At 38.0% G+C, this 21,912-nt stretch overlaps 1 protein-coding gene across 1 annotated transcript in view; it reads right to left on the reverse strand.

Annotated features, from left to right (window-relative positions):
* The window catches only part of PARD3 (par-3 family cell polarity regulator), a gene marked incomplete at its 5' end in the record, with an annotated part of 523,272 nt that overhangs the window by 170,307 nt on the left and 331,053 nt on the right, over positions 1 to 21,912 (reverse strand). The window contains one exon of the mRNA XM_079699052.1: positions 7,487 to 7,597. Within this exon, the coding sequence (XP_079555178.1) occupies positions 7,487 to 7,597 (111 nt within the window). The remainder of the gene's footprint in view (positions 1 to 7,486; positions 7,598 to 21,912) is intronic.

Here is a 21,912-nt window from a genome sequence, read left to right on the forward strand (position 1 = left end):
CTTTTCAAAAAGAGGGTATCTTGCAGTGTAGCCCTTAACAGTTCCAGATGGTCAATGCTATAAAAGGACACCCCCTCCACCCTTTTACGGTGACCCTGGGGTCACAAATTATCTCTAAGATGTAAGAGTCATCCGTTTTTCTGAACAGTCAGGTTGTTGTTTAGCATTATCCATCTAATTTATCTCGGTCCAAACCTCACCAATGACAAAAGTAACTGATTAGCCCAAAACTTAGCCAAAGAAATAAATGTCTATTCCTTTAAGCAGTCCAGAAAGTCGTTCTGAGCCATAAACAAGAGAACCATTCTGAGGTTTAAATGATGGCAGACAGCTGTTCTGACATTGATGGGCAACATCTTCACGCACTATTTCCCTGTTCTTGGAATGTTAACAAAAATATTAAAACAACCATTAAAACTTTTTAAACTTTTTACTAAGACTTTTAAAAATGTCAGTAAAAAATTCATCATTTCGGGCTTCCCTGATGGCGCAGTGGTTGAACGTCCGCCTGCCGATGCAGGGGACACGGGTTCGTGCCCCGGTCCGGGAGGATCCCGCATGCCGCGGAGCGGCTTGGCCCGTGAGTCATGGCCGCTGGGCCTGCGCGTCCGGAGCCTGTGTTCCGCAACGGGAGAGGCCCCAACAGTGAGAGGCCCGCATACCGAAAAAAAAAAAAAAAAAAAAAAAAAAAAAAAAATTCATCATTTCAATTTGGTACGTTCAAACATAAATATTCACATCTTTCTTTTTTGTTAGAAAAATAACAGTCTTTTCCATTATGAAAATGAAATTGCCTTGAACCTGCACAGAAAGGAATACACAAAATAATGTAATATACTAAATAAAGTAATGAGGTTAATTTCTTTCCTGCTGTCACTAAATTCATGCTAACGGTCTCTCTTCAGCTTGACATCAATTAATGATTTTCATTCCAGACTCATTGCAGTGTTCACTACCCTTTTCTCTAATTAAAATGGATGATGCATGAGGAGGATAAAACACACAAGACTTCTGTTCTTGTAACATTTCTATTTATTAGAATTTTTGTTTTTACAATAAATGGCTTCTAGCACTAATTGCAGTAGAGTAAAATGAAAATAACTTTTTTATGACTATGAAGTATAGTTTTTCTATAGCCAGAAAAGATATAAGGCTTGAGAAGCATGACTGAAGAACAACTTCTCAGGATGGAAAAATCAATGGTTACTTAAATTACTCTGCTGTATCCAAAATACTTCTACTTCCAAAGCTATGAAGACTCAATATATGGAATGTATTGAATCATGCATTTTTAAAAAAGACTCCAAGAAGCAGAAAGTAACCTTTAATGATTTTAATTTAAAAAAACAAAACAAAACACTTTTAATACCTACAGAAGATAAAATATACTAATATTAGTTTAACATAAAAATTAAAATAAACTTCAGATTGCTACATATTAGATAAGGGTTAACTATCTTCAAAAGAATATTTAAGAGCTTGAAATCAACTCTTCTGGGAAACATTTTACCCCCAACTTATTGCACTACCATCCAGAAGCCTCAGTCTGGGAATAAATTTCCTGGATCTTTTCCCAACAATATTTCCTCTCTCTAAAAATCAGTATTACAGAAATTCGTCAAATAAAACCCAATTTCATGGAGAATGAAATTTAAGCTACAAGGCAACTGGAAAAAACAGTTCAATTTAATAGCAGTTTGTGTTCAACTGAATGTTTTATTTGCCCCTCAAAACACTTCAGCAAATGGCAGGTGTCAGAAATCTTCAATTTTCAGCTTACCTTGCTGGGCAAATCTAACAACTGCCACCTACCAAGATGTAAGCTGCCAATGAGGTCTCTATGCTGAATTCCCAAAAGAAGGCCAATATCCCACTAAATTTGAAAACATAGCTATAATTTTAAGTAGGATAATACTTGTGTAATATTGGGGCAAAAGTTGATTTGAAAAGAAAGGCTTTCCACATTCTGATTGGGGCCTTAAAAAAAATTATTGAGCAGGAAGAACTGTTTTAAAGATACATTTCCATTCAAGGGAAGAAGGTAAGTTGTTGAAATCCACAGTGGTACCTTATAATAAATAGGTGGGGGGCGGCGGGGGGTGTGTTAAATTTCATCCCTCAAAGCTAAAATGAGATAATAGCAGTTTTATAATATAAAATGGTTAAAAGTTGAAAAAGAGATAAAAGAACAGCATTCATAGAGACAGTACTAATCACTAATGCAACCACAACTTTTCCAGAATCTAAGCCGTTATAAGAATGTGCACCCACCATGAGCCCTGTACCTGAGCGTGGATGTAGAATTTTTCCATTTTGCTGAATTCATAAGTTCTTGGGAACTAGATCTAGACCCCAAATTACCATCTCTAATAAGTATTCATTATTAACTCTAGCCCCCCAACCTCTTCCCTTCCCAAAGCTCTGTGGCCACCAACTTTCACAATTGATTATATGTCTTACGTTGATTTTTTAATATTATGAGGTTTAAATCTTTTCTCCCTCTTAACAAAGGCAAGGAATCCCTGAGAGGGGAACAATTATAATAATAAAAAAATTTATACCATCATTTTATGTACTTAATATACCGTGAACAACAAAAATTTCTCTTTTACACTAATACACCACTAGAATGATATTTCACTAACCAAAACACACACACATACACTCTCTCTCTCTCTCTCATAGATACTTGCTCATTCACTCACATCATGTTCGAGCTTTCACAAGCGTCAAAGCACCTACAATTATTTCCAACTCAAAGAGAAGCTACAATGCCAAATACATCTAAGACAGCTCTCATCAAAAATGAAACTGCCTTTCCTACTCCAGTTACAGACTGTCAATAAAATCTGTTCCAATTTGCCCAAGTATTGGTCTATTTTAGACTTCCACAAAGTTAATAGATTCTTTAAGAATCTGTTCACTTGCACAATAAATTCTTAAAATATGTCTGATGAACTAATCTCATTGATTAGAACTGACTTTTCTGAAGGATTTAAGAGGTCAGAGAAAATATGAAGAACTCTGCTAGATGATAGAAAAATATATTTTTTCTAATAAAAGGTTAAGTTTTAAAAGTCAAGCTGTGTTTGAATGACAATATGTGACCTGCATGCAAAAATTATCCAGGATATCTGGGTTCTGATGCCAGAATTCGGGGAATCTGAACACTAAGTTTCAAGCCAAAAGGAGTGAAAATTACTTATTCTTTCAGATGCACAGGGAATGCACCTATTATTGCTATACAGTTTAATCCTTCTGTAATTTCACTAATTTTTTATTCATGCACTTTAAAGAAACTTTACTACTACATTATGATACATATTGTTTAAATGTTAATATCTGCAAAAACTGATAAACATATATCATCTTTGAAAAGGATCTTATCAACTAAGCAAGACCACAAAAAAGTTTTTATCAAAATTTCAAGTACTTACTCAAAGCAGATATTGGGAACAGTTGGTAAAACTGAAAAGAGAAATGCCAGTGATTGGAAACTGGAGGCAAAAATGCCACAAAGCATTCCAAAATGACACACCCAGAACCGGGAGTGCACCACTACGGATAAAGATAGTTCAATGGCCAGGTGTTGAAAACACAAGGCTTTTAATTTTTAAGGGTGATTATCACTTTGAATAATGGAACATTTCAAACCATAAGTCCTTAGCAGATTTATAAATAATCTTCATATTATGGAAGAATTTCATAAGAAATTCATTAACTTTTTCATGTCTCAACTAGAAGCATTCAGTCTCCTTGAAAATATTTCCAACTTACAAGGCAGATATAGATAATAATATCATCATGGGTATCCCCTTCTGAGTAACTACAAAATGTAAGCCAGTTAAAGTTATAAATCTCATTTAATAGAATGAATAACATATGAGGTAAATATTATTTGAGAACTGGGGAATTTGGCCAGTTATCACAGCTAAAATTTCATCTTTCAGACCTTATTTCCTTCCTTCCCATCCATCCTGTTCATACAACCTTGGCCTTGTTCCAGAAAACATTTAACATGACTTTCTCAAACTGTATGAAAATGCAAAATAAATCAAAATAAAAATAGCTGTTAACTATTGAAAATAGATGTCAGCTTTTTAGAAGTACGTATGTGTGGAAATATGTATTTTATAGGAAAAAAATTAGAATGGCATAGACCAGTACGTTAACAGTGGTGTTATTACAGACAAATTTTTGTTTTCCTATTTTATGTTTTTTTTTTCAAATTTTCTGTAGATTTAGAATTAGAATAAATTTAGAATTAGACCTTAAAAAGATACATGTTTTAAACAGATGAGAAACATGTGGAAAAGAGAGAATTGGAAAAAAAAAAAAAGAAAAAGATGTTTCAGGGATAAGATTCATAAGTACCCAAAACAGAAGCCATAAAGTAGAGGAAGGTCACAGCACTGGCTCAGAACTTGCTCACAGTTCTATGAAACAATCAACTCTGACAATCCCATTTACAATTGTATCAAAGAGAATAAAATCTAAATAAAAATAACTGGGAATAAATCTAACTAAGGAAGTATAAGACACTGATGCAAGAAAGTGAAGACAACAAAGACAGATGGAAAAATGTACCATGTCCATGGATTGGAAGAATCAATATTGCTAAAATGACCATACCACCCAAGGCAATCTAGATTCAATCCAATGCCTATCAAGTTACCAATGGCATTTTTCACAGAACTAGAACAAATAATTCTAAAATTTGTATGGAAACACAAAAGACCTCAAACAGCCAAAAAAATCTTAAGAAAGAAGAACAAAGCTGGAAGTATCACTCTCCCTGATTTCAAATTATACTACAAAGCTATAGTAATCAAAACAGTATAGTAATGGCACAAAAGCACACACAGATCAATGGAATAGAATGGTGAGTCCAGAAATGAACCCACACTTATATGGGCAATTAATCTACTAAAAAGGAGGCAAGAATATACAACAAGGAAAAGACAGCTTCTTCAATAAATGGTGTTGGGAAAACTAGACAGCTACATGCAAAAGGATCAAACTGGACTACTCTCTCCATCCATGCACAAAAATAAACTCAAAATGGATTAAAGACTTAAACATAAGACCTGAAACCATAAAACTCCTAGAAGAAAGCATAGGCAGAGTGCTCTTTGATATTGCTCCTAGCAATATTTTTTTGGATATGTCTCCTCAGGCAAGGGAAACAAAAGCAAAGATAAACAAATAGGACTATATCAAAGTGAAAAGCTTTTACACAGCAAAGGAAACGATATCAACAAAACAAAGAGGCTGCCTACTGAATAGGAGAAGATATTTGCAAATGATATATCCAATAAGGGGTTAATATTCAAAACAAACAAAGAACTCAACATAAAAAAAACCTAAGTAAAAAATGGGCAGAGGGCCTCCCTGGTGGCGCAGTGGTTGGGAGTCCGCCTGCCGATGCAGGGGATACGGGTTCATGCCCCGGTCTGGGAGGATCCCATATGCCGCGGAGCGGCTGGGCCCGTGAGCCATGGCTGCTGAGCCTGCGCGTCCGGAGCCTGTGCTCCGCAACGGGAGAGGCCGCGACAGTGAGAGGCCCGCGTACCACAAAAAAAAAAAAAAAAAAAAAAAAAAAAAAAAAAAAAATGGGCAGAAAACCTAAATAGACATTTTTCCAAAGAAGACCTACAGATGGCCAACAAGTGCATGAAAAATGCTCAACATCTCTAATCATCAGGGAAATGCAAATCAAAACCACAATGAGATATCACCTCACACCTGTCAAAATGGTTATTATCAAACAAATAACAGGTGTTAGAGAAGACATGGAGAAAAGAGAACCGTTGTACACTGTTGGTGGGAATATAAGTAGGTGCAGCCACTGTGTAAAACAAAATAGAGGTTTCTTAAAAGACAAAAAATAGAACTACCATATGATCCAACAATTCCACTTCTGGGTATTTATCCCAAGAAAATGAAAACACTAATTCAGAAAGATATATGCACCTCTCTGTTTAGCAGTATTATTTATAATTGCCAAGATATGGAAGCAAACTAAGTGTCCATCAACAGATGAATGGATAAAGAACATGTGGTATAACAATGGAATATTACTCAGCCATAAAAAAGAATGAAATCTTGTCATTTGCAACAACATGGATGGACCTAAAGGGTATTATACTAAGTGACAGAGAAAGACAAATACCACAGGGTTTCACTTATATGTGGAATCTAAAAAACAAAACAAATGAACAAACATAACTAAACAGAAACAGTCACAAATACAGAGAACAAACAGTGATTGTCAGAGAAGAGGGCATTGCAGGGAGGAGAGAAATAAGGAGGTGAAATTGTCAGAGGTGAGGGAGATTAAGAGGTACAAACTTTCAGTTACAAAATAAATAAGTCACAGGTATAAAATGTACCATGTGGGGAATATAGTCAATAATTATGTAATAGGGAGCCTGCACACAGCAACGAAGACCCAACACAGCCAAAAATAAAATAATAATAATAATAAAAAAAAAAAACAGAATGAGATCAAAGGTACTACTCTAGAATTATGGTAAGAATACCACACTTGGTCTTAGAGATGCTGGGTTACAATCCTAAGCTGTGGATGATATTTAGCTTTATAACCTTGATTAAGGCTTCTGATGCTCTTGATACCCCAGATTATTAAAAGTAAAAGAGGCATAGTAGTTCTTGCTATGGCAGCTTGAAATGAAATAGCTGCTACAGAGAAGCTCACTCCAAGCCTGCAAACTCTAATAATACAAGGGTGAGATGATTCTCTCATCCCCCTGCGAGTTATAATGAGAAAAATTCTAATTGCTCATAAAATGGTTTTCAAGTGTCTGCTTCAAGTAACTTCTCATTTATTTCATTGGTCTTTGGGTTCCCAACATGAAATGACTCAACAATAGATAATAATCTTTCTGGAAGAGATGGAGTAAAATTTAAGTAAAAAATGTCACACAAAATATGATAGCAAAATAGAAGGAGAAAAAGAAATAGATGTCAGATTTGATAGGAAAACAGCATAGTAAAAAAACAACAGCCTCTTCAATTCTTATTAGAAATCAAAATATTTTAAATGAGATATAAAAACTCAGAGTTTTATTTCCAGATGAGCATTTCTTTAAAATTATTATAATATACTATATACTCACAGATGAATTAGACAGAATTTTACATATTTTTTGTGATTTTTAGTGTTCATTGATTTATTGATCATTAGTTGATTTATTCATCTCATATGCCCTACCATCTCCTATACAAAGATCTTAAAAAAAACCAACAAAATTCATTTTAATGCCTCAAATAAATATACGGTTTTTTCTTTTAATCATTCTTTATGCTGTATTCATCCAACCATCAGTATCTGGATTGACACAGAAAAAAACAAAAATAAAATAAATGCAATTTCTTTATATTAAAAAGAAAAAAAGAAAGAAAGAGTAGAAAGGAACAAAAGAGCCTCCCTCTAATAAGGTTCAACCAAATAACTGAAATCTACCTTTCCTGCTCCTGCTTCATCCGTACTCTCTCCTCTTCTGACGTAAGGGAGTCCTGCATTTTTATTTTACCCGTTTTCTCAATCTTGTCATCTTTTCGATGTTTGCCAAACCTGTTGATAACAAAAAATTCTAACTTGTCAATATATACAAAACGCATTGTCCTTCTTTTGGGATAAAGACCTATGCACTCAATGAAGTATGAGCATCCTCAAAATGAGGCCCCAATGTCTCCTGCCCAGTATTAATATTTTCAATCAGATTACTTTAATCCTTTTTAATTAGAACTTTCCAGAGAAAACCCTTTTTGAAAATGGCCTCCATACCCATTTTTCTTTAGGCAACACAAAAATAACAACAAAATCCTTGCAGTTCATTCTTATTAAACACACAATCCATAAATGTATAGAACAGTGTGCTGAGTACGGCAGGTGCGGAGGATAAAACTCTGCATCAGAGTGGGGTTCTCTTAGGACTGCAGAATGATAATCCACAATCATCTTTTTAATGATCTCTCCATAAACAACTATTCTTCTTTATTTTCACAGTCAGTTTTATTGGCAACATTCCTCATAGTTTAAACACTGATAAACAAGGTCACATTTGCAAGGTTCAAAGTAAAAAGGATAATTTACACTGTGATCGTACTTTGGGCTTATTAAACTGAAAGCTTTAAGGAAGTCTCAACAAATACTCTTCCTAAATCTGATGAAAAGCTATCGCCGAATGTGGCATCTTTGACTTGGAAATCTGTATCTGATCAAAAACAAACATGAGGAACAAACATGCAATTCAAAAACAGTGCACACCCATTTCCACATATGGGCACTGAATTCGAGGCTCTCCAAAAAAACACTAATATTATTCCCTTCGGGCATCCAAAATACCTTAGAAACCTCCGACTTGGTATCCATTATTTTTCCTGCTCTGTTACTTTTTTCTACTTTTCTCCAGACCACGTTGCCTGGAAGGCATGTGTTCCATCCCCTGAAATAATATTCATCTGTAGTGATTAGGTCACCAGATGTTTCAAAAAAGAAATCTTTTATAGACAGTTACTCAACTAAGCATTCATAAATATATAAAGTATACCAAGCATTTTCTGAGCACAAAGTAGGAATCTGGCTTATGGTGACAATTAATCATATTGAAAAAGAGTTGGTCCAAAGCTGATATAAAAGAGAAAAAAAGTATCTCAATTACTGGTGTGGTTGGGAGCATATGTCTTTCTTTTTTGATATAAATCTGATGTCAAATACTGGTCTATGCAGGAAGTGTACATGGGAATATCTCATGGGTTCACCAAAGTAACACTATGTTGGAAATAAGTAAGGAAAAGCATTCTTAAGATGTTAAAATAGAAAAAAGTTAAAGTCTCACCACCACTATTCCTTCAAAATTATGTGTATTATTAAATGGCATTGAAAACTGCCTGTAAAATTAACTTCCATAAAGCAAATCTACCCTTAACTTTTAATGTTATTTAGAAATTAGAAGATCGGGCTTCCCTGGTGGCGCAGTGGTTGAGAGTCCGCCTGCCGATGCAGGGGATACGGGTTCGGCCCCGGTCCGGGAGGATCCCACATGCTGCGGAGCGGCTGGGCCCGTGAGCCATGGCCGCTGAGCCTGCGTGTCTGGAGCCTGTGCTCCGCAACGGGAGAGGCCACAACAGTGAGAGGCCCATGTAACGCAAAAAAAAAAAAAAAAGAAATTAGAAGACCATTTCAGTGGCAAAAAAGAAGAAAAAAAAAAAAAAAAAGGAAAAGAAAAACTCCCTGGGAACTTAACCCCCAAACTGATGATGTCTGACAGGGGAGAAACTATGTACTATGCTTTTAAAACTAATAAATACAAAGCATTAAAAATAAAAACTTTCTCTTTCCGTTGTTTTTGTCAATATATCGATAATGCCTAAGAGTTAAGCATAATGATTATCTTTATAGAATGAATTAATAAATGAAAGAGCAAACATAAACAACTGATATATCCCAGGAGAAGCCAACATTTGACAAAAATTTATTGAGCATCTAAGGACAGGGCTAGACAAATTCATTTGCGTGTCATCAGCATTTAGATGGTATTTAAAGCCCATATGAATCCCATCATGAAAATTCTGCAACATTGAGGCACCTGGAAATATAAAATGTATTAAATTCTAACTTCAAGAAAAGCGTCAAGTTCAAATCTTAATACATGACATTTATTATTTTTTAATTGGAGTATAATTGCTTTACAATGTTGTATTAGTTTCTGCTATACAATGAAGTGAATCAGCTATATGTGACATTTTACTTATAATACAGATTCCTAAAGGTAAATCATTTAACCATTTAGTTTTTCAGTTCATAAATATCCTTCGAACAATACAACGTTGCCATATTGACCTGTTTTGTTTGTGTTGCTGGTTCACATTCTAGACTACATACATTCAACCCTGTACCATATTTGAGAAACACTACCATGATACAAGATATATCATCTATCTTTACCAAAAGGTACAGTTTAATCTTCCAAGAAGAATCTGCCCTTTGAGTTAATAATGTGGGGAAAAACTGAGGTGGTTGACTTTCCCATGTTTTAAAGCAGTTTCGATATTTTCAACCCAAAACCTAACACTGAATTTAATCAGCTATTGTTAAAATCTTTTTTAAAATGGTCTTCATCCTATTTTGTGAAGAAAGTTTCAGCTTTCTATCTCAGTCTACCAACTTTCAGTTTTTTATCTCAAATACACATGATTAAAAAGAAAAAAAAAACACCTATGAATCCCAACTCATATTTAGGAAGTGAATTTTTTTCTCATTATATTTGATGCCAAAATATTAGTTTCCTCGGCTGCCTCATAATCACCAGAATATACTATTTTATTATTTGTAAATTTATTATCAAACTGTTATATTTTCCTTTTAAAAACTACAGTTTCAAGATTAATGTATGAAAAACTGAACAAACCATAGATAAAATGTTTATAGGTTAGCATTTAGACATTTCCCTTAATGCCTGCTTTAGTTAATAAATTATGTGATTTCTTTAAGGCATACTATAAAAGCACAGCACATTACTTGTTAACTGGGGTAAAAATGGATCCCTCAGCTATAACTTTTTGACAGAATGAAATAAAGACTGTAAATGATAAAAATATACCAACCATTCTAGAGTATAAAAAGAAAAAGGAATTAGCTATATCCTCATCACTCTAATTACCAATTTATTCTAGTGTTCATCTTAATTTATAGTTGCTTAATTCTTTCTGAAAGGGGGACAGGGGAGGTCATTGAAAAATTTCAGCTACACATGTACTCACAAAGTCAATTTCACAGCTGAAATCAGTAATCAACCTATGAAGACAATCATTTAATAGCAAGATGCTTAGAAACTTGGAGGACATCAATTACACTTATTTTATTATCTTTTAAAAGCCACAGATGAATTTCAAATGGGTCATTTCCCAAGGAACAGCATAGCTGAAAAAACATTGTGTTAATAGTATGTCCAGGAAGCAAACCCATTCCCAGCAAAGAATCAGTTTCATCAACTGCCTTCTGACTACCCCATACACAGGTTCAAAGAGAAATGTCTGTCACCTCTAGAAGAACTTCTTGGTCAAATCTTAGGATGTATGAATACAGTAGAATGGCCTTTTTTTTTTTTTTAATAGAGACAAAAAGAAAAATAGAGAGCTTGAGAAAAAATTGAAAGGGAAAAATTTCTCTACAGGTACTGCCCCATGGAGACAGAAGGTACAATGAAAAAAGTGCCAACAAGCCACTGAAGACTCCTTTCACAGAAGGATACAGTGGATGAGCCCGTCTTATCAGAGTGAAATTGATTGCAACTTTGCTTAAACATATGGTTTTCTTCATAAAGGATACAGCGATGTTTCCATTCAGCTAATCTCCAAGTAATCTGACAAATGGGTTCTACCATGACGCGCTACAAATGAGATCATTGCCGTCTGCCAGATCAGCCATATATATTATTATTGCAAAGAGTGATGGGCAAGATGTGCACTTGTTGATGAACGCGGGAAGAAAAAAACAAACCAACCAACAGTCACAATGGGTTGCAACAAAATTCTGCTGGTTTTATATAGAAAGAGCCATCATGAAAAATTAACTGATAAGAGTTTTGTGCTTTTCAACCATCATTTTGGTTTTTAGCAAATTAACCTCATTCTCTCTGTGGTATAAATAACGCTGAACTAGTTTTACTATATTTTCTACTGCTACTAAAATTACAGATCTTTAGGAAAGATTAGGCTGAATGATAACACACAGCATCCTGCTATAAAAAAATAAAAATAAAATTGGTTTTGTAATGAAAGGGCTTTTCCTAATATCATATTTGAAAACACAATAGAGGAAAAAAGAAAGTCTAAAAAATCTGCTGCCATATTTAAAAATAGATGAACAGACTATCTAGAACCAATTATCTTGTAAGTTTTGAGAAATAATTTTTAAAATAAGATTTTCTTCCAAAATAACTCCCTGAAATGTCACCTAGAAGTCTGGTATTTCTCACTGCTAATTACAGAGGTCTTCATGTCTAAGGAGGGCTTTGCTGTAAGACTTGTATGACTATTCACCCTAAGAAACATATAGATTAAGTGATACTGCTTGGCTGGGGAGAGAAGTGAAAATGGCACAAATCCAAATTCAGTGTCAGCTACCAGAAGCCTTCCGTCCCCCTTCCCCCACCCAACAACTCCCACACTGGTATGGTCAACACAGCCTTCTAACTCCATCCCCCGCCCTATGTTTTCCCCTCATTTCTACATATGTGCACCATCACGTGATTTAATCATCCCTTTCTCCAGGAACTTGCTGTCTCTTTCTGGAACGTTCCAGTTTCTGGTGGACACATGTGTTGGTACAGCCATTGTGCTACCCTGTCTTTGACCACTGCCTGCTTTACTAATGTGCCAGGGCCCTAAAGATCCTTGAGAGATGCCAGCTGCCCAGTGGGCCAACTTCAAGAACCTGCAGGGCAAAACCGAAGACCGTGTCCTGTGCCATTCCTGCATCCCCATCAGCAACCTGTATGCCTCAGAACACACGTTCACTCAAACCAAAGCAAAATCACCAGCTTTTAACCTCATTCCTCTGTAGTCCTTTGAGTGATACTTTTCCTAAATGGTTTTGGATCCAAGTTTCTCTACAAACTCTTTATCAGTTAAATCTCGTATAATCTTACCCTACATTCCTGGTGCCAGCGGTGACTTCCCTTAATTCATCACCCCGGTGATGAACCTAGGAACTGATTTTTGCCTTAAAGCCCTAAAAGGTAACTGCTCTAAATTTTAGCTGAAGAAAATAAAAATCTAGCCACGTGTCTCTGCAGATTGTTCTAGTGCACTCCTGTCCAAGTGCACTGAAGCTCCACATGCACATATGTCTGAAGATGGAAGCCTAGAGATGAGCCACCTTGTCCAATGTCTTCATTTGACAGACAAGGAAATTGAGGCCCAAGAGGTCTGCACGCAGAGCTGTGCAAAGTCACCTTGCGAGTCAGGAACAGAGCTCAGTTCACCTCAGTGAGTTTAAGAGACCTTGGTGGGGGCTTCCCTGGTGGCGCAGTGGTTGAGAATCCGCCTGCCAGTGCAGGGGACACAGGTTCGACCCCTGGTCCAGGAATATCCCACATGCCGCAGAGCAACGAAGCCTGTGCGCCACAACTACTGAGCCTGTGCTCTAGAGCCTGCGAGCCACAACTACTGAGCCCACGTGCCACAACTATTGAAGCCCGCGCCTAGAGCCCGTGCTCCACAACAAGAGAAGCCACCACAATGAGAAGCCCGCACACCGCAACGAAGAGTAGCCGCTGTTTGTGGCAACAAAGACCCAATGCAGCCAAAAATAAATAAATAAATTTATTAAAAAGAAAAAAAAAAAAGAGACCTTGGTGGGTCTGAACTTGGACACTCCTAGAGAAAATGAAATTCCCAGACCCATGAAGTTCACTCCTAAGTGAGACGTAGAACTGAGCATCTGTTGAAGGCTCTTTTGCTCACTTAACAACACTTAACTAGAATTTATTGAATTCTTATTTATGCATACTTGATCTCATTGATTCCAATAACTGGCATATTAGGTATGTGTTCTTTAGGGGAAAACTCAGGAAGCACAGGGCGATTTAGTGATTGAACAGGTCATCTGGCAAGTAAGCAGCAAAACCAGAATTCCGGCCCAAGACGCTTTTTATTACCACACCCAGCCACCTCCAAATCAGCCAGTCACTCTATGCTTTTATACTGAGAGCATCTGGTTAACACATCTTGGGTGAAATCAATGAGATAAATCTTGTATTGCTGGCAGCAAGGAGGTCCAAGGGACACTGTTCCTGCATGAACTTTTCTATGAAGGCCAGGAGTTCAGACGCAAGGTCAAGAACTGGTTCCAGTCATTGGAAAGGATCACACAAACTGCCACATACTCATTTTTAGGACATTGCCAATATTTCTAAGTGCAACGACACTCCAGAAGTCAACGCTGTCTGCGTAATATACGCAAACCATGCCAGGCAACAGCAGAAGTGTGTCAAACCGCCCAAACCCAATCAGAGGGTAAAACAGCAAGAAGCCACTGCGTGCATTTCTCTTGTATGATGATGCGCTCGTGGTTTCTGGCCCTACCTTTTTTTTGTGTGTGCCTCAGCCTCCATTTTATAAATGAGGGGAAAAAGGTCCTTTCTAATGTGTCCTTCCCATACAGGATCTTCCATATTTTAGTGACATTTAAAGAAATTGCTACAATGATTGTGTACCGATTTGCTCAGCAGTGGCTTGTGGCAATGCTGGATCAATCAGGGAAAAGAGGGCTGATTAGGAAAAGCAGAAAGCTCCCATTTAGGCAAAAAACATCTTGGTAATCAACCATGATGAGAAGCAGCCTCGGAAAGAGTACATGACAACTTGATAGTGCTTTTGTCAAATGGGATGCAGTTTTAAGTCAGCAGTGTAGCAGGGGTTCTCTTTAAAAGGAAATCTGCAAACTTGAGAATCATTATTTGATTGTGTACGGTTTTCATCAGTGCTAGTCTGATTAGATTTAATAAACTAAATTTGTGTTGCTTGGCATCCAGGAAAAAAATAAGTGACTTTTTTTTTTTTTTTTTAAAGAAAATATAGCTTCTACTTAACCAAGCTAGAACAGCCTTCAGACGTGTGATGTTCCCTTAATGGACAACATATCCTTCTCAGGACCCCCATTAAATGCCCTTAGAAGTGCATTCTTCCCCTGCGTCTTCGTAGCCTGTGTTATCGAATCAAGGATGCACAGATATGCCTAGTAACCCGACACTACAGGAGTCCAGGACGGATCCGGACAAGGAAATAGTAAAGCAATTAAGAAACTGAACCCAGCACATTATCGATTTTGACTTTGTAAGAATCATCATAAACTCCAAAGATCTTAAAAACCAAACCAAACACACACACACACACACACACACACACCCCAAAAAAGCGCGGGATCCAGATATAAAGGCTTAAGGAAAAAAAAAAAAAAGCAAGCACAGTAATCCTTCAAAACACAAGATGAACACATAAATAACTCTGAAATAATATTTATAATCTATATTTAGAGCCATTCAAGTCAAATGACAGAAGATGGGTGAAAGTATATCTTAATTATGATATTAAAGCTTCCCTGACATCAGCTAGTCCATGGACCACACTACATACTTTCTGTAGTAAATAAATTCCTCTTTGTAAAAAGGGGTCAATCAGTAATGACTGTTCCATACAGGATTTTTATAAAGCTTGATATACCTCATTATTTTCAAAACATACCCACACAGGTAATCAAACTACACTAACCCAAAACACCAAACACGCAAAGGCAAATAATATGCTAAGTAATTTTTTTTGTTTCCCCCCAGCTACTACATTGACTTTATAATAAATAATATATATATTATTACATATAAGATTAAAAAAATATATATATACACACACACAGACACACAATTAAATATAGTAAAAACAAGACACAAGTCTGATTTTTCTAAATGCTTAATTTGGCATTGAAATCAGCCATGTCCACTTTAAATGATTTTGAGAGATTCTGTCCCGCAACTCCTTCTCTGGATCCTTTCTTTACCACTATACTCCTAATTCTTGCACTGTTCATTTTAATGCATTATTGTTTCATAATACAATACTACAAATTGCAAATTACATTTGGCTCAAGGAGTGATTATGAAAAATACTATCACTGCTGCCTTTGCCAGAATAACTCTGATAATAATGAGAGATTGATTGAGCTCTAAGCAGCCTGAGTGATGAGAAGGGTCAATTGGAACATTTGTATTAAGCTTCTTTTGTTAAACCCAACACTTTGCCACGTTAGAGGCAAATAATCACACCCTATATCTGGTTACCATGGTTTTCCTTTTCCTAAAGCAGAACAATTTAATAAGTGGTACTGCCCCAAAGGCAGTTCCTATAAGAAATGTTAATGAGACCTAAGTCAAAAAACACATCTATGTAAAAGGGCACTTGAAAGAAGAAAAAGTAAAAGATAGAATGATACTTTACAACATACCTTTTTTTTTTTCTATTAGGACAAAGCCAGGAGTATTTAGCAACAAAGATAATTCTAATAATTTCTGTTACCATCTGCCTATCTGATGCTCAAACTGGCATCCAGGTTATAAATGCTGAGAAAGTCATGCAAACACACGCACAGCTTAAGGGTATCTTTTTTTGACTCAGAGATACTCCCCCTCAGTTAAATATGTATTGTGCTTCAAAGTCTATGTTTTGACTATTGATACGAGATACCTAATTACAGGTACAGCTAACACACCCTCCAATATATTCTTATCCTGATGTTTACAGAGCAAATGAAAGTGGTAAAGACAGATAGATAATGTGGTCACTGGCGTTTGGGGGAGGGGAGGAAGGAAACAACTCCGGGAAACTATGAAAGATTAAAACTTCCCCAAAGATCTCATTATCTGTAAAGTTAAGGTGTCAGTCAGCACTTTTTTCTGTCGATGATAGGAAACAATTTCTGATGATTCACGTTCCTGAGAATACTCTGCAGAGTAAATTAGGAGTCAGAGCTTTTCCTTTTTTTTTTGTCTTTCAGTTGATTTGCATATTCAGATTTAAAATTAAGGAGCTGACCCGTTCTTTTAAGGCCCAACAGGGCTGTGCAGGCAAATTACCAAGAGCTGGAGGCCACACCTAATTCTTAGACCAGGAAAAACAGAGCAATGCCGCTCTGGGGCTGTGGCTCCTCAGGCCTCAGCGCCCACACCCACCGTCTACCTGACTCACATCACCCTCTTAAAGAACAAAGCAACTAAGGTCACAGACTTGGTTAAAATCGGTGTTCTTACAGTGCACCTGGGTCCTGGCAAGTCTAACACATACAGAAGGTGACCGTGTGACACCAAAAACTGGCAACAGCTGTTTTCTTTATTCTTCTGTGCTGGGGCTTCACTCCACCAGGACGCACAGCGCAGAGTATTGTTTATGACTCGCCCGTAGGTAAGAACCCAGCTGGTAACTGCGATCCACAATCTTGGGATGGGTTCAGGGATCGAATGACAGGGGCTCAGGAGGAAGAGACAGGTTTAGGGTCTCCCCTCCAATCAGCACGCCCCTCCTGGGAAGGGGACATGAAATCTGACAAGTGGCCAACCACCACATTTTCCCTTATTTGGCTAAAGAGTTCAACAAGCGTTCCACTACAGAACTTGTAGATTTGTGCACTGGCCTGGAATTCCTCTCATCCCAACTCACTTCCACCTCCTAAGAACTGTCACGTCTGCACTGCCTGTTGTGTGGTCTGAGGCTCCATGACTCTCTGGCAGACACAAGGAGTAAGTGGGGCTCTGTCAGAACACGCATGTTTGTTCAACAAACCCTCCTGGAACCGGAGCCAACACTACTCACAGTCGGTTTAAATCCCCACATCTCCCCAGTTACAGCAGCTGTTACAGGATATCATTATGTTGCTTTTCCTGGGCTGAAGTTCGACCTGTCTGGTCTAAACTAGTATAATCATGGTATATTAGTAAACCTCATTTCACTGAGGGCAATACACACACACCGCCCCCCCCCACATATATGTATACACACATATTTCTGGATAGAAATAAACTATACATCTTTTTGTTAGCAAAGGCACTCATAATATTTATCTAGGAACTAACACAGGAATAATTAATCTAAGGGGAGAAAAGCCCATGAGAAAAGAACTTAAACAACAGGAGCTGACAGATACGCAGCACCTTAAGATTTCAAAAAGCTTTCAATACACAGTCTTTCACTTCGTTCTTAAAACGAAATGTGAAGCAAGTGGAGATCAGGAAACTGAGGCTGATGGGCTAAATGCCAGAGATGGTGGAGCTGGGCTGGGAAAAGAAGGCTTCAAACTCTAAACCCCAAGTTCTTTCCACTACAGAATACCCTTCTCCCTCTTAGACTGACCTCAACCCCTTTGAATGCCCCTTAGGTTCTTCATGTTCATTTATATGTTAAAAGTAAAGCAAAATCTTTATTGCACTGAAATCACGTTCAAAATAAACTGTAAGAAAGGTCACCACGTAAACTTCTTAAATGGCGTAACATCAACTAGACTGTAAAATACTCGAAAGTGGTTGATGTAATTTTAACTCTTAAGCAGGGGTCCTCCACACAGAATGATGGCTGATAGATGGACCAGAGACAATCGGACACAAAACAGCAAAGCATCCAGGGAAACTTATCTGAAGGTCAACAACTCAGTTGCATCTTGGACAGCCGTTGAGCTTGGGCAGGGTTCCTTGACCTTGGCATTGTCAAGATTTCAGGCCAGATAATCCTATGTGTGTGGGATGAGGGGGTCCTTGTGCATCGTAGGCTGTTGAGTAGCATCTCTGGCCTCCAGCCACCACATGCCAGCACACACTCTCCCCACTTGTGACAACCATATAAGTCACCAGCCAAAGTCCCCTGTGGGGCAAATTCCTGGGGGTTGAGAACAACTGGGCTAGGGTTTAAGACAAACAACTAAGTTCAATGTAATAGCCTTATTATTTACAAAGAAGAAGAGGATTCAAAGGATAGTACAAGGTGATTGGTCTTAACCAATCATTGTTTCAGGACTACTTCCTCCACACTAAAGAAGGAAAGCTCTTTCTACAGAGAGGGTTAAGGTTGAATGCTGATGACCATCTAAGTCCCAGAAGACAAGATCTAGCTGGAATATTGGGGGAATATATCCATACAAATCAGTGGGTTAAAAAGGCACCAAATTCGTACAATCAACATTAGAACACTGACTGAGAACTTCTACTCCAAAATCAGAAAGACATGGGTTGGACTTCCCTGGTGGCGCAGTGGTTAAGAATCCGCCTGCCAATGCAGGGGACACGGGTTCGAGCCCTGGTCCAGGAAGATCCCACATGCCTCAGAGCAACTAAGCCCGTGCGCCACAACTACTGAGCCTGCGCTCTAGAGCCCGCAAGTCACAACTACTGAAGCCCGCACATCTAGAGCCCGTGCTCTGCAACAAAGAGTAGCCCCCACTCACCGCAACTAGAGAAAGCCTGCACATGGCAATGAAGACCCAGCGCAGCCAAATAAATAAATTTGTAAAAAAAAAAATAAGACATGGGTTATCTGATGTGTGGCAATTGGCACTATTAAATAATAATAAAAATACTAACTATAAAAAGTAGTAGTAGCAAAGATTAAATACAATGTTTTTAAACAGGTAATGCACTGCTGGCAGAAAATCATTACTCAGTAAATAACAGAATCAATTTTCTAACAAAAATATCTATATGTTTAGCCCCTCCTCCTGTGTTTCCAGCTAGCTCCTCTAGGCTCCCTACGTTGGGGAGATCATGACCACTTCAAGTGGTAGATATAATCAGGTATTCCAGGATTTGTGGTCTACTCCCCGTCTTTTAGGTTAACCCAAAATGATCTGGCCGGTGGTGGGGCTTGGCTGGCACGGCAGCGTGACGGTGGCCAGCAACGCAGTGCTACGGAGCAGCTGCAATTTCAGAGGCCAGAGGCCACCGGGCTTCAGAAACCGTGAGATGGAGAGGCAGCTCCCAGGGGCAGGCACTCCAGGGCAGACTCTGCTAGTTGCCTACCCATATCCATTCTCCTTCCCCTCCATCGAAGCGGAGCCCCGATTTGGTCGGGAGAGGAAATACGCCTAGTTGAGATAAAACTATTTCCCCAGCTCCTCTGAAAACAGGAACAGAAGATGGTAGTTAAGAGCATAACATCGGAGCCAGATTCCTGGGTTAAAATCCCAGCTTTGCCTCTTACTAGCTATGTGACTCACTACCCCTGGACAACTCACTAAACCTCTTGGATGAAATGCGACCACCCTCACGGATTTATTTTGAGAATTAAATGGACGATACATTCCCGGTGTTGGCACATACCAGCACTCCATATATATTAACTATTTCATTATCATCGTGAGTCTCCGTTTCTGGCTCATCGAGGTGGACGGCGGCACTTCCGGGAAGACCCTTACAAAGGGGGCTCCCGCCACTAGCAGCTGCCTCTTGCCCTTCCTGCTTCTTCCTGCTTCGGATTCTGACAAGATGCTCAGAGGTGTCACCAGGAAGTGACAGTGAGGACACAAATACACGCTAAGACACTCGTGTTCATAGCAGCATCCTTCACAGCAGCCAAAAGGCAGATGCAAACTAAGTGTCTGTGGATGGATGAATGGATGAAGAACGTGTGGTGGATACATACAATGGAATATGACTCAGCCTTAAAAAGGAAGGAGATATTGACACATGTTACAACATGTTTAAAACTTGAGGACATTATGCTAAATGAAATAAGCCAGTCGAAAAAAGATAAATACTGCATGATTCCACTTATATGAAATACCTTGAGTAGTCAAACTCAGAAAGACAGAAAGTTAGAATGGTGGTTGCTAGGGGTGAGGGATGGAGAACGGGAAGTTACTGTTTAAAGGGGACAGAGTTTCCATCTTACAAGATGAAAGGAGTGCTGGGGAAGGATTGTGGTGATGGTTACACAGCAATGTGAAAATGGTTTAGATAGACATGGAAGCAACCTAAATGTCCAAGGACAGAAGAATGGATAAAGATGTGGTATATAATATATATATATGTGTGTGTGTATATATATACACACACACACACACACATATATTTGTGTATGTATACACACACACACAATGGAATGTTACTCAGCCATAAAAAAGAATGGAAATACTGCCATTTGCAGCAACATGGATGGACCTACAGATCATCATACTAAGTGAAGTAAGTCAGACAAAGACAAATATCATATGAGATCATTTTTATGTGGAATCTAAAAAAATGATACAAATGAACTCATTTACAAAACAGAAATAGACTCACAGACACAGAAAACAAAGTTGTGGTTACCAAAGGGGATGAGGAGGGGGAAGACATATTAGGAAGTTGGGATTAACATATACTCACTCCTATATATAAAATAGGTAAACAACAAGGACCTACTGTATAGCACAGGGAACTATGCTCAGTATATTATAATAACCTGTAACGGAAAAAATCTGGAAAAGAATATATACATATATATCAGAATCACTTTGCTGTACACGTGAAACTAACACACCATTGTAAATTAACTATACCTCAATGTAAAAAGTTTTTTTTTTCAAATGGATAAGATGGTAAATGTTATACGTACTTTACCACAATTTAAAAAATAAAGAAATACATACTAAGGATGGCTGAGTAAAAAGGAGGTAGTGACATTGCTGATGCTCTGGCGCCACCATACAAGGTTTGGATGGTCAATCTTCAGACCTCTTTTAAATTAGAGAAAAATAAGCTGTGTCTTCCTTTAACCACAGTTACTGTGCTACAACCAAAACAATTTCTCACAGATAAAAGCATGGAGATAAGAAGGCAAGGAGTGTTTCCTTTCAGGTATTCAGATTCCCAAATAAAGGAAAGGAGACTATATTCTTTGCAACGTCTTTGGAAAGGATCCCACCTTCACACCAATACCTCAACTGGTTCAGTCCTACAGTTCCCAGCAACTAACTTTCTCCTCAAGATGTCACCCTCACAGTCAGTCCATGGTGGCCAAGGGACAGCAGGATGGGGCCAACAGCCTTCCAAGAGGCAAAGAGCAGAACTAAATGAGAACCAAAAAACCCACCAAACAGGAGCCTCCTCCATTCAGGACAATACCGCCATTCGAGCTAACAAAGACTTCTCTGTAGAAAACAAGAAGCAAACCGCACTCCCTGAGTCAGAAATGATTTCATTTCCCCTCATTGTTTTTGATGCTATGTGGGCATTTCTCCAGTGGGGGAGCAGAGACACCTTCACACACTTTTTATTATTTGGCTGTTAATGGTGTTTCTCTCTAATTAGACAGCTGCAGCTCAGCTGCATGTATTCAGGACAGTGGAAGATACTTCTAGAAGAAAATATC

This window comes from Hyperoodon ampullatus (assembly GCF_949752795.1).
Source record: "Hyperoodon ampullatus genome assembly, chromosome: 3".
NCBI classification, from domain to species: Eukaryota; Metazoa; Chordata; class Mammalia; order Artiodactyla; family Ziphiidae; genus Hyperoodon; species Hyperoodon ampullatus.